This window comes from Xenopus laevis, chromosome 3L, assembly GCF_017654675.1.
Source record: "Xenopus laevis strain J_2021 chromosome 3L, Xenopus_laevis_v10.1, whole genome shotgun sequence".
NCBI lineage: Eukaryota > Metazoa > Chordata > Amphibia > Anura > Pipidae > Xenopus > Xenopus laevis.
Window position 1 is genome coordinate 54,567,988 of NC_054375.1, and position 13,780 is coordinate 54,581,767.

A 13,780-nucleotide genomic window follows, 5' to 3' on the forward strand; every position below is an offset into this window, starting at 1 on the left:
GCATTTGGCGCATTCCTTTCGCCAGAAGGGACACCCTTGCCTGCCTGGCTGCTGCGCCGGCTGGATGAGCGCTTCTGCGCATGCGAGAAAATATGCTTCTACGCATGCGCAAAAATACGCTTCTGTGCATGCGTGAAAACCGCTTCTGCGCATGCGCGAATTGACGCATGCATGGGACAGTGGGCGGTCGGCAGAGAAGGGACCGGTCTAGGGGTAGGAGTAAGTACGTGCCTGCCCCCCTCCACCTTTGCGCCCTAGGCACATGCCTACTCTGCCTATCCCTAGTTCCGGCCCTGCCCATACTCTCCCCAGAAGGGAAACCCTTGCCTGCCCCATACTCTCCCCAGAGGGCAATCGCTTGCCTGCCCCATACTCTCCCCAGAGGCCAATCCCTTGTCAGCCCCATACTCTCCCCAGAAGGTACGGATATTAGTATTAGGGATGCACTAAATACAGGATTCAGTTAAGATTCTGCCTTTTTCATCATGATTTGGCCGAATCGAATCCTAATTTGTATATGCAAATTAGGGGCGGGAAGGGAAATTGTTCGACTTTTTGTCACAAAACAAGGAAGTAAAAAATGTTTTCCCCTTTCCACCTTTAATTTGCATATGCAAATTAGGATTCGGCCGAATCTTTTGTGAAGGATTCGGGGGTTCAGCCGAATCCGAAATAGTGGATTCGGTGCATCCCTAATAAGTATAATTATTAACAAACTATTTTTATCAAGGTAAATCTATTCTAGATAGTATTATAACCATTTTATGGGCTTGTGATACTTTATCTTGTGCCGTATGGTAGACAGCCCACCATTTTTATCAAGGTAGATCACCTGACGAGGGCCAGGTGTCGAGAGTAGATCCCAGGGTAACAAAGTCTGGGCACCCCTGGTCTATGGTCATGGTTTAGTGGCAGCACTTGGTAAATGCCAATGTCCCTTCCACTCTTCTAGTTCCCTACTAATTCATATTGCTTGTTGACTATTGCAGTGCAGCAGAGACAAGGGACTCTGTATTCTCTCGCCTGCTAGCGATTCCATTTAGCAGCGCTTGTATATGCCTATTTGCCTCTTTCTTCTTGCTATTATGTTTCTGTTTGACCAGGAAAGCCTTAGCAAACATTCTTTCTATTTCAACAGCAATGTTTACTATATCAGTTGCAGATTAAATGTATAATACTCTTCTCTGCTGTTTTAATGCTGTGGATTACAGACACCCTTTGTGCCACATCCAGCAAAACCACAGCCTGATCTTCATCCAAAGAACCTAGAGTGCACACATCTCTTACCGCAGGGTCCTTCACACAGCAGGAGAATGGCACGCCACAGCGCTCCCTGCTTGGGTTGGAGTCTGTACAGTTAAAGTAAATGTTGAGGTTCCAGTCATTAGGTCCATGTGCACCACAGCAGGACCACTGCAAGGAAACAGATGTGAAAGATGAAGTCAAGGAACACTTCAAACATTTATTGTGTGATCTGAGTAGTGCCATGGTGCACAGTAATTGTAACATTAGCAGCTTATTTGTGACAAGTGACACTATGAGCGTTATTTACTAAAACTTACATTTTTCTTATCAAGCTTTTTTTGGCAAAAACTCAAAAAAAAATTAAGTGATTCAGGGAAAAAGCCAGAAAATTTTGTACGATTTGGGTTTCCGCTCGTAACTACACAAAACATGGTAGGCTAAATGCAAATCTATAGTTACATTGTACAGACTGTGCATGCTCATTAGAAAAGACAACTGATACCATGCACAGTCATACACTATCCTGCAGAGGGTTAAAGCGTCAAACAGAACAACCGCCTTATCAAATTCTAAAGTTGGTCAAACAGAGACTCTTGACTAAATCAGTACCCTACTGCCCATGTATGAGCCCCAAAAAATAACCTCCTTGTTTCAAGGGATTGTTCACCTTCCAACACTTTTTTTCAGTTACCAGAAATAAAGAAGTTTTTCCAATTATTTTCTATTTGTGACCGGTTTTCTAATTTTGAAGTTTAGAGTTTCATTTTTACTCTTACGTCTTTCTGAAACAGCTCTTGGCAGGGGGTGGCAGTCACTGACTCTGTAAACTGTTCTAAATTGATACACTTCTTATTTTTGGTCCTGCTGAGAATAATCCCAGAGTTTCATTAAAGGCAACTGATAGAATTGATACTATTCAGTTCAGAATCTGCACCTGGATTACGGAGCTGCCAGACTGAAAAATTAAAATTTCAATTTCAATTTTGGAAAAACTGCAAAAATTGAAGCACAGAAGAAACTGAAAAAAGTCTTTATTTTCGGTGACCAATCTGAAGACAACTCAACTGAAAAAAGTGTTTGGAATGTGAATTATAAAATAATTTGGCATGCTGAAAAATCCCATCAGATGAGGATCACATTGGTCCATGAATGTGGTTCTCTCTCACCAGTTCTGCATGTACCCATCATTAAGGCCCAACAGCTTATTTTGCACTAACATTTCGGTATCCAACCAACTAAAGATATGCTTGTTTGTCAACCTTGTTAAACAAACAAGTGTTCATATTTTGTAGCTGTCTTAATCAGTAAAACTTAAAAAAAAAATCGTAAACATTTTGAAGAAGTATGCAATTTATTTTCTGTACATTGCTACGGTTACAATCAGCTGTGGCTATAGAGCAGCTCATTTGTAAAAGAGTGTTCATGTTACCACTAGATGGCACTTTACTCTTCTGAAGCAGCGAAGGATTCCCTTTGATGCACTGATAAGACTCATTACAAATGCAATAGAAACAATCTGCTACAAACCATCCAAACATCATCTTATTCCAGCGACACTTACATATTCCTGAGCAAAATCAATGAGGTTCTGGAGGTCAATATCATCACGATACGCCTTCACGTTGTTGTTGATAAAAAAATTAAGCTGATCTTTGATCCAGTCTTTGAAAACAAAGGCCAAGATCCCTGCAGTCAGCTCCAGGAAGAAGATCAACCCCAGGAAGACTGAGAACTGTAAAAACAGAGAAAGGCAGAGATAAGTTAAACAACCAATTTGTATAATCAGATATATACCATCCTATCACTAACAAACCAATGCTAAATGACTCAGACATCCCCTGTCTTTGAATTAATGTAAGTTGAGGTTTACGCATTCACCTTCTTAAAGAGAGATGCAACATATACAACTCAGATTAGCTGATCAAAAACTACAGCAAGCCTATACGGGAGATAGCACACGGGCAGATTTGGTCGCCTTTCGACTAATCGCCTCTTCTGCGGGGTGACAAATCTCCCCGAACTGCCTTCCGCCTGGTAAAATGAAAAATCACCTGTGGCAATGCACTCACGGCGCTTCGATTTCCGAATGTTGGCTGAAGTTGCTTCACGAGGAAACTTCCCGTGTACTAAAGCCCTAACAGTTTTACCTTTTCCTCATATCCCTTTACTAACTAAGTCAGCATGGTGCAGGAACACATCAGCAAACCATGATTCCAAGGAACAACCATTACTTTAAGATATCAGTCGGGGACTCTGCATTATAGAAATATTAGGTTTTTATAAGCTCATTAACAAATATTGAATACCTCAGAAACTGAGAAAAATATATGGTTAAAAAATATCTATTGAAATTAGCCACAAATTGATAGAGACATTTAACTGCAGTGACAGTGGCCCTTAAGCTGCTGATTTGGATCATATCCTACATATTCCTTATCCTATGACAGAACTAGCTCACTTTTTCCAGGTCCCTGGTATTCTCCAATTTCAGGAAATAACCTTGTGTTCCAGTACGTGCCCCTCCAAATGTGTTTCCTTTCTAGATATAAACGTTAATGGAAATAAAGCGAAAACCAAGTTGGTGTTGCATGAAATGGTTGGCAAAGAATTCTATAATATAGTGTGTGTTTTGTAACTGTCTAATGTGGAAATCCTGTTTCCATCTCAGTTTTTTCTGACACCTAGCCCAATGATTCAGCAGCAAAGAGGATTTGTGACATCCTAAACGTGGAAAAATCATGAGACAACTAGATCTGACCACCAAGTCATCAGATCACAAGGTTTGCTAAATAAAATCCAAATTTAACTAAAGTATTGTTATTAGAAAACAGAATTGCTTCTGCCATATCCTCCTTCATAGAAGCGATTAAATCTGATTTCATTATTTTCATTGCTTGTATTTAAAGTTATTAGGAGTTTACCAAATCCAACTCCAGATACCCAAAATTGCTTCCGACCCCACAGAGCTGTATTGCATCCACAGCTCAATGGGGCTCTCACCTCATCAGATACTGATCATGAAATATTATCTCTACTCATATTACTGCAGCAGTGGACAAATTAGAAATAAAAAAAAAATAAAAAAAAGAATGTTTGTTTAGCTATGTGAACAATATAACTGATATTGATTTATGTGATTTAGGACACAAAAGCCATAGTTAATTTGTTAAATATATCTTTATAATACACAAAAGCCATGAATATCCTGTAAAATATATCCTTATAAACGGTGAGTTCTGATGTCATCAGTTATAAACGGTGAGTTCTGATGTCATTTCTGTCACATGACTCACTGAAATTTGTGTATTATAATAAATAAAGTACCCCCAGTTGCAAAATATGAGGATATTAGAAGTTACCTCGGAGTTCCATGACCTGTATAAAAACACTCGGCCTTCGGCCTCGTGTTTTTATTTGGTCATGAAACTCCTCGGTAACTTATAATATCCTTATATTTTACAAGAGGGGGTACTTTATTCACTATATAATACACAAAATATCCTGTAAATTATATCCTTATAAACGGTGAGTTCTGATGTCATCAGTTATAAACGGTGAGTTCTGATGTCATTTCTGTCACATGACTCACTGAAACTTGTGTATTATAATAAATAAAAGTACCCCCAGTTGTAAAATATGAGGATGTTAGAAGTTACCTTGGAGTTTCATGACCTGTATAAAAACCATGGTCATGAAACTCCACAGTAACTTATAATATGCTTATATTTTACAAGAGGGGGTACTTTATTCACTATATAAACTCTGCATTGTCGTCTAATTGGTTAAAACCAATGCTTAATGCTAACACTTGGATCACACAGCTCATCGAGACTTGATTATTATAGTAATAATATACCCCTAATTCAAAAAATAAAAATAGTGGGCTTGGGAGTTATTTTACCTTTATTAATGAACTTGGCCTGAAGATTATTTGTTTACAACCAGGTGTGCAGTGTGATGACCATTTGCCATTGTAATTTCACTGTATTTATGTTCTACTCTAAAGAGCATGGGGCAATGTTTTGGGTCCTAACCCACAGGTTAAGCATCCCTGCTTCATAAGGACATTGCACTCCATGTTGATTCTAATATCCTTATCATTAACAAAAAGTAACAGTTACTTATTTTGAAAACGTATATATAGGTATTCCAGAATGCTCAGGATCTGGGGTTTTCCAGTTAACTGATCTTGCTGTATTTGGATCTCCATACCTTAAGTCTAGTATAAAATCTAAAAAAATGGAATCTATGGGAGACAGCTTTGTCATAATTCATAGCTTTCTGGATAACGGGTTTCCAGATAACTGATGCCATCCCTTCAAAAGCATACAATATACAAAATAACTGGACCTTATATTATATGCTTATACCGGTATGGCATCAGTGATCTGGAAAACTGTTATCCAGAAAGCTATGACCATCTCCCATAGACTCCATTTACCCATTTTTTTTTATTGTAATTTATGTAATAACATAAAGTAACTTGTACTTGATTCAAACCAATATACTATATATTCTTTTTATGTTTTCAGACTCACTGACCTGGAATATGCTTTTATCAAAACATGAATGTACCCTTTAGAATTTCCTCAAACAAACTGGCCCATACCCAACTCATTTGAACAGGCTACTTTCCATTTCTTCTTTACAGTAGAAGAGAAGTGCTTTTTGATTTGGCTAGTTACATTTTGCAAGGGGGGGGGGGTGACAATGCAACTCTCATTTCTGGGAATCAACCAACAGGTTTCACTAATGATTAATCTGTGGGTAAACCATTCTGGTCTTGAGTAGTGGAAAAAGGACGGAGTCCTGCACTTGAGTTGTTAATGTGGCAGTTTCAGTTCTCTATCTCAACATGCTTTGGACCCAAAATTTAAGTGGGCCATACATACAAAGATGTGCTTGATTGGTGAGGTCACAAAACAGAAAATCATTCATCTTATTTGGCCACCCAGTTGGTGGATCAAGTCAGGTTGAGGCCATTGTTTGAAACCATGAGTCTCAAATCGAGGAGGAGTAGAATTGTAAATGACGCTTCACCAAACAACAAGCTCCTTTTTTGCCATGATTCAATGTAGCCGGGTCCATGTTTGCATGTAGTACAGGTATGGGATCTCTTATCCAGAAACCAGTTATCCACAAAGTGCCGGATTATAGAAAGGCCATCTCCCATAGACTCCATTTTATCCAAATAATTCAAATTTTTAAAATGGATTTCCTTTTCTCTGTAATAATAAAACAGTACCTCGTACTTGGTCCAAACTAAGATATAAAACCACCCTATTGAGTTTATTTAATGTTTACATGATTTTCTAGTAGACTTAAGGTATGAAGATCCACATTACGGAAAGATCCATTATCCGGAAAACCCCAGGTCCTGAGCATTCTGGATAATAGGTTATCACCATCAGTGTGTGTGGTCCTAAAATGACATTATCATTTTATTATAATCTTGCCCCTGACCATGCAGTACAGCGAGTAACTGGCTCTCTTTATGGAAACAATAATAAAGCAAAACTAGAGTACCACATGATGTGACTTTGTATTTAGTTCTGATCGGAGTATAAACTAATTTGATATATTTTTTTCCCCTGAAAAATACATTTTAATATGCAGATTAGGATCCATTACAGTATTTGATCATGTGTAAGATCAAACCTGCTTTTAAATAGGGTAATTTTACGTTAAGGCTTTTAACACACAGGCATCATTGTTTAGAAAAAGGAATACATTTGCACAGGCTGTACTTTCCCTTTTAGAAGGACGCTAAATAAAACTTGCCATGATACAGAGCCACATTGTTCCAACTTCTGGAATGTGCATTCTTCGTACTGTGAGGACAAGCATTTTGTTCTTAGCTGATCTGCACTGCAACATTAGCATAAGTTTGAAAATCCATAGGCTGGCAGTGAGGTAAGCCAAGAGGTTACTAAAAATCCCAAAATATAAGGGATCATTAACTTACTGTGCAAAGTGCAATTTCGGATGCAATCATCACGGTTTCCTTTTACCCACAATGTAATTGGGTTTTTTCCTTGTACTTGTATTGTAATTGGATCCACAAAGCAGCAATGCATCCGAGTACACTTGAACAAATCAGATACAGTTGTACTGAAAACTTAATATTTCTGGACTACATCACTTCTGGCACTCAAAATCATTAAAATGACCTCAGCATACAATTCTCTAGTCGCAAGTGCGTATATAGATACAGGCCAATGTGTGAACTAGAATCCTGCATGGAACCAATTTTTGAAACCCAGACCTGCAAACTGCTACAAAAGTTCTACAACTACATTTTTATTTTAAATTAACCCTTTTGTGTTTAAAAAAAAAAAAAGGGGGGGGGTGATTCATGCTCTTTCTGCACCATTTTATTAAGTAGCTGTAAAGAGGACATCAAAACACCTTATACCATACAATGACTTGCATGTGACTTGTTTTTGACATTTCACGTTAAATAACTGGGGAGTTCCAAATGTTAGGAAACCGAATAAACAACAAGTAAGAAAAAACATGAAACCAAATGCAGACTGCCTTAGACGAACACGGTCTACATCAAAATAAATGTTAAATATTAAAGTAAGCCTTTTGTTTATAAAAACTACCCAGTGTACAGTGCAATCGAAAGCCATAAATTGCAAAAAAAACAAACTAATCACTAGTATTCTCTTTGGAGACAATGTAACAAAACTTGTAAAGTTAGCACCAGGTATAGTAACCTATTGCAACCAGCAATCAGATGTTTGGTTCTAAACAGGTGACGAGTAAATATTTGTTGATTGGTTGATATAGGTTACAATACCTGGAGCAAATAGTGTCCTAAAAACCTCTCGTCTCCATCTGTTATTGCTTTCTACTATGCCCTATATCCTAAACTGCTCCCAGTGAGAAGTATACATTCTGTGCTGTTAATATCCAGTGCTCGTGCTAAATGGTATGGCTATCAATGCAATATACATGCGGGGGCTAAAATTCTCTTGTGTACATAGCCCAAAGCTGTGTTATTGAATCTGAACCATTCATATGGCAGTAGAGATGGTAGATAGGGATGTTGGGGGGGGGGGTCAAGGAGGTCAGATCGTTGCTCAAAGCTTTGAGATTTGGCTTTGTTACCTGAGCAGACTGGAATCTAAATTTATACCTGCAGTTTACAGACTGTAAAATGCCCAGCAGCCGAGTCCGCTTAATTGTCAAGTTTTCTGAGCAAGCTATTTTATTTCACACAGGCCGCAGGCAGAGAAAAGGAAAAGAAACGGCAAGTTTCATTTCCTGCAAACAGATCAAAAGAGCTATGAAACAATAATCCAGCTCAACACTTCAGCACAAATACCCATCTGAAATTGGATTATTTATTTACGTCCTTTTGTTAATCTTGCAAGACTCAGTTACACAATAACCAGTTTCATGCTGAGCCATGCACAGTTAGCAAGTGACCCCCTGCCTGACGACTCCCGAATCACCCAGAATGGACAGTGTGTCATTAGCCCTCACATAATTAACAGCAAAGACAGCACTTCTGCAATGTTAATGAAACATTTGAAACAAACATTTTGGCATTGGCTTAAAGGAGACTCAATTTCTGCAAATTCGTAGAACACATAATGAACAATAGTAGGGCTGTTACAGGGTAGAAGACAGTGGGATGTGATTAACGTATTGGTATTCTTGCTTTTGACCCAATCATTTTGGGTTTTCTTTACTATCACAAAAGGAGTTCAAAAAGTGCCTGTAAAGCTGGCCATGCATGTACCAATAACATCAGTACATGTATGGTGGCCTATCAATCCTGACTATTATCCCTGCAAAACGGATATAATTTGATATGGGGATCAGGCAGGTTTGAACATTTAATTTGCCAACACATCACGTCGACCAGTGCCAGGTGCATCAGCAGATAAGAAGTGAAGAGGAACTGCAGCTTCCCATCGTTTGGGGATTTTGCCATAACAATCAGAACAACAGATAGGCTGCCATAACATGTATGGTCAATGAAAAAGTTGTTATCAGTCTGGCCCGCAGACCAACATTCCTGTATTTCCTTGATACTTTGATAAATGTCCATGGAACAAATAGTGAGAAGAAGCTTAGTAATTTTCTTAGTAAACATTCACTGCAGGATATACCCTCTTCAAAAGGGAAGATATATTATTATTACAAAGAGATAGAACTGTATCTTAAAGGTAAACTATACCCCTGAACACTACAGGTTTCTATAAACATATGTAAATGACTACTTCATCTAAATACAAAATGCACTTTTCTGGTAGTATGTGCCATTGTAGAATCCAAAATAGGAAATTTTAAGTACTAAGGACTGCCCCCTGCCTCATACAATTCACTGTGCTCACACACAAACCAAGGACACTCATACATGATAGGTTACATCAGCCTATAAATGGACAGAATCACATCTTTTACTCCAACACTACTTCCTGTTACAGTAAAGCATTATTTCCTGTCTTGTGATCTCTGAGGCAGCAGACAAAACAATACAAAATGGTGTCTAGAAGTAAAATTTAAAAAGGCAATATTTACTCATAGATATGGCAAGATTATTTAGGTCACTTATTATGAGCTACGGTATGACTATTACTAAACATACCCAATAACATATGCAGTTTGAAATAGAAAAAAAGGACATTAAAGGAACAGTAACACCAAAAAATGTAAGTGTTTTAAAGTAATGAACATATCATGTACTGTTCCCCTCACTGGTAAAACTGATGTGTTTGCTTCAGAAACACTACTATAGTTCATAAAAAACAAGCTGCTGTGGAGCAATGGCGGAAATTGAAAAATGGCTATATGACACAGGTTAACTAATGGATAACAGATAACACCATTAGACAGACAGAGCTTATCTGCTATCTGCTATCTGCTGTGTAACTTGAGCTTTTTCTCCTTTGAATGGCAGCCCCCATTGCTACACAGCAGCTTATTTATATAAACAATAGTAGTGTTTCTTTAGCACACACCAGTTTTACCAGTGCAGGGCAACACTGCATTATATTTTCATTTCTTTAAAACACTTGTTTTTTGACTTACTGTTCCTGCAAAAGGGAGTCTGGGCACACAGAAAGGCCAGCATTAACACAAGCACACAGTTTTTTACACCTTGTGGACAGAATAAGGAACATTTTTTTAAATCTGTTTTCTATCTTAACTGGATTAGGCTAAGAGAGTGTCATTGAGAAATTGAAGCTTTTAAACCTGATTTATTCCAATGACAAACCTTATTTTATGATATACTGGATTATGTTTCCCCCCCTTATAATTATAAGTCACAGAAAAGTTCCATGGCTATAGTAAGACTGCATTTACTGTATACAAGCTATACAAGGGAACTCCACAGTGCAAAAAAAATATAAAATTTGACCAGTAGCATCATTAAGCACCATTTATTCGGATACTTTTTACAGACTGTATACTTTGTGTGTTTATGTATGGGATCCGTTATCCGTCACCAAATTACAGAAAGGACATCTCTCCCTTAGACTCCATTTTATCCAAATTTTTAAAAACTATTTTATTGTTCTCTGTAATAATAAAAAGTACCTTGTACTTGATCCAAACTAAGATATAATTAATCCTTATTGGAAGCAAAACAATCCTATTGGGTTTATATAATGTTTACACAATTTTCTAGTAGACTTAAGGTATGAAGATCCAAATTATGGAAAGATCCATTATCACGGGAATTATTGATAACAGTTCCGATACCTTAAAAAGTTACGAGTCCCACTATTCACTACAATTGGGAAAAACGCAGTGGATGGTGTGTCATTGTGTTGAGCTGAAGTCCCCTATCATGTGTATGTGTGAGTGAATGGCTATAATAAAATAGCTAATCAAGGTTCACCACAAGACTTTCCAAGGTTTGTTTAGTACGTACAAATTTTAGAAGTGAGGTGTTTTCTCTCAAGGCTCCAATGCAGCCGGCAAACCCCAACACAAACATAACCGCTCCAGTGACTATGAAGAGCCAGACAGGGTCAAAGCCACCAAGGTCTGTGATGGACGAGATGTTGGACAGGACTCCCTGCAGTTCAAAAAAATAAATAAATAAAATCTGTTAGACTACAGCCAGACAAAAGCAACACACCCTGTTCCATTTTCCAAACAAACCGTCATCCAGATTCCAATATCAAGGAAAGCAGAATGTTTGATGCAAGAAAAAATGCCCAGCCTGTTAGTTTTGGAAGAAGATTAACTGAAACACAGGATGATTTTGTTTTTCCAAGGAGTTCCCTCTGATAGGAGTTTTCATTGTGTCAGACGGGGACTACCCATCGCGAAGTTCTGTTTTTTTTTTTTGTTTTTTTTTTAACCTTTAATATGGGTGGGCAATTCCATTTGTAAGAAATCAACTCTGATACTGATAAAATAATAAAAAACTGTGTAACAGACAAATGTTTCAGAAAAAAATGCATTTGTTAAAGTGAAGGCATTACTTTGGGTTTATTCCAGATAAATTTTAATGAACCTCAAAACTATAGTGTTGTCGCCCAGCGACAAATCTCCCTGAAATGCCTTCCTGTCGGCAAGAATACGAATCGCCGGCGGGGCGGCATACGAATTGCTCTGAATTTTCCTTGTGAGGTCACTTTGGTAATCCAAAGAGATTCATATGCCATCCTGCCAGCGATTCATATTCTTGCCGGCGGGTAGGCATTTCGAGACATTAGTTACCCGCAATAGAGAAGATTTGTCGCTGGGCGACTAATCTCCCCATCTGCCACTGCCCTTAGGGTGAGGACACACAGAGTTACTAGTAGCAGCTACTTGTCATGGCTACAAAATAGACAATAGTGATGCGTTTTCAATAGTCGCCCAAAGTTGCCTCACGGAGGAAACTTTGGGCAACTATTGAAAATACATCGCCGCGTGTGCTTTAGCGCAGGCGACTTTTCATTGTAGCCTATGGGAAAACACGCTGAGGCAGTTCGGGGAGATTGTCGCTCAGAAGACGAGGCATTAGTCGCCAGGCGACAAAATCTACCAGAATCTCCTTGTGTGGACTAACTCTTAGTAAGACACTACGTGTGTTTTAGCAATTCTCAGTAGTGTCTATGGCAAGGTATTTTGATGCCACAAAAAGTAGCTGGGGAGCTACTAGTAGCAGCTACAAAACACCTTGCCATAGCCAATACTGAGAATTGCCTCTGCTAAAACACACATAGTGTCTTAGTAAAGTCAATTATTACTATAGTCTCTTTTGTAGCAGTGAAAAGTAGCTGCTACTAGTAACTCTGTGTGTCTTCACCCTATTATGTGGCCAACAGTAAATAAATATTAGACCTTATTTGTCTGCAGGATGTATGAAATAGTGATGTGACAGGCGGCATAGCACAAAGAAACTCCTGTCTATATCTTGCAAGAATGAGGACAATTGGCCTGTGCATTACTATAACATTCCCTCTAATATCTAGTGGGATGTGTGCTTAACAAAAACATCTTTGTGCAAGCTTTAACACAGGTTGTGAATAGTGGTGGGTGGGTCTGTGAAAGTATTGTGTGCGCATACATACTATTTTTTTGTGTGTGTGTAGAAGACTAGCGCAGAACCTTATAGGGAATAATGGTTGCCGGCCCATTTCCTTTGATCCTCTATCCATAAAGGGAATGTATATCATTTTTATCTCGTCATTATGGTGGTCTGTCACAGCAAGGCTTTTAATTGCACAGCTCCGAGATCAACATATTCACTCAATTCTACAATATCTGTCAGTGTTATCAACACATTCACCTCAGCAACAAAGAGATCCTTTCACAAATGAATCCAAAACAACAAAAGTATGTTACATATACTATGAAAATTTGCAGAATCAACAGCTTTAACATTTCAGTTGTAGAAACAGAGAAAGGGTTACGCTAAAAACGATAGCAAGAATGTTCATTCAAGTATTTTGGGAAAAACACAACATTCTCAGTCTACCAACACAGGTATGGAACTGATTATCCAGAATACTCAGGACCTGGGGTTTTCCGGATAAGGAGTCTTTACATAATTTGGATCTTCATACATTTAGCATACTAAAAAGTCATTTAAACATTAAATAAACCCAGAAGGATGGTTTTGCCACCAATGAGGATTTATTATATATTAGTTGGGATCAAATACAAGCTACTGTTTTATTATTACAAATAAAAGGGAAATATATTTTAATATTTAAATTAAAATGGAGTCTATGGATGATGGCCTTCCCATAATTTGGAACTTTATGGATAACCGTTTCTGGATAGTGGATCCTATACCTGTATTATGTATCTTCAAGTCATTCCCTTTGCACAAACAGAATGGCTTGATTTGTCAACAGTGCTCTATCTGCCCCTGTTTCTACCGAAAACATACATGCAATACAGCAAAATATGTCATTGTGTAGAAGCAAACGCAATTTTGTGCAGTCAATGAGTTACACAGTTACAAAGCAGAGGTTTAGCCTACCTATATGCTAAATATCTACCTTTAAAAAATATTTATGAAAGGCTGAAGATTGTACACAAGAAAGGAGAAAATGTTTTGTTTTTTAAG

At 38.1% G+C, this 13,780-nt stretch overlaps 1 protein-coding gene across 3 annotated transcripts in view; it reads right to left on the minus strand.

The window, feature by feature from the left end:
- Positions 1 to 13,780, minus strand: part of tspan17.L (tetraspanin 17 L homeolog) — a 41,514-nt gene that overhangs the window by 8,239 nt on the left and 19,495 nt on the right. For 2 of the 3 annotated variants that reach the window (XR_005966277.1, XM_018252247.2), the window contains exons 3-5: positions 11,141 to 11,287; positions 2,807 to 2,977; positions 1,288 to 1,413 (exon numbers count right to left, since the gene is read on the minus strand). Coding sequence is in view for 2 of the 3 variants with exons in the window: in XM_018252247.2 (XP_018107736.1) it covers positions 1,288 to 1,413; positions 2,807 to 2,977; positions 11,141 to 11,287 (444 nt within the window). In the remaining variant the exon portion in view is untranslated. The remainder of the gene's footprint in view (positions 1 to 1,287; positions 1,414 to 2,806; positions 2,978 to 11,140; positions 11,288 to 13,780) is intronic. The other variant, XM_018252248.2, reaches the window with a different exon arrangement.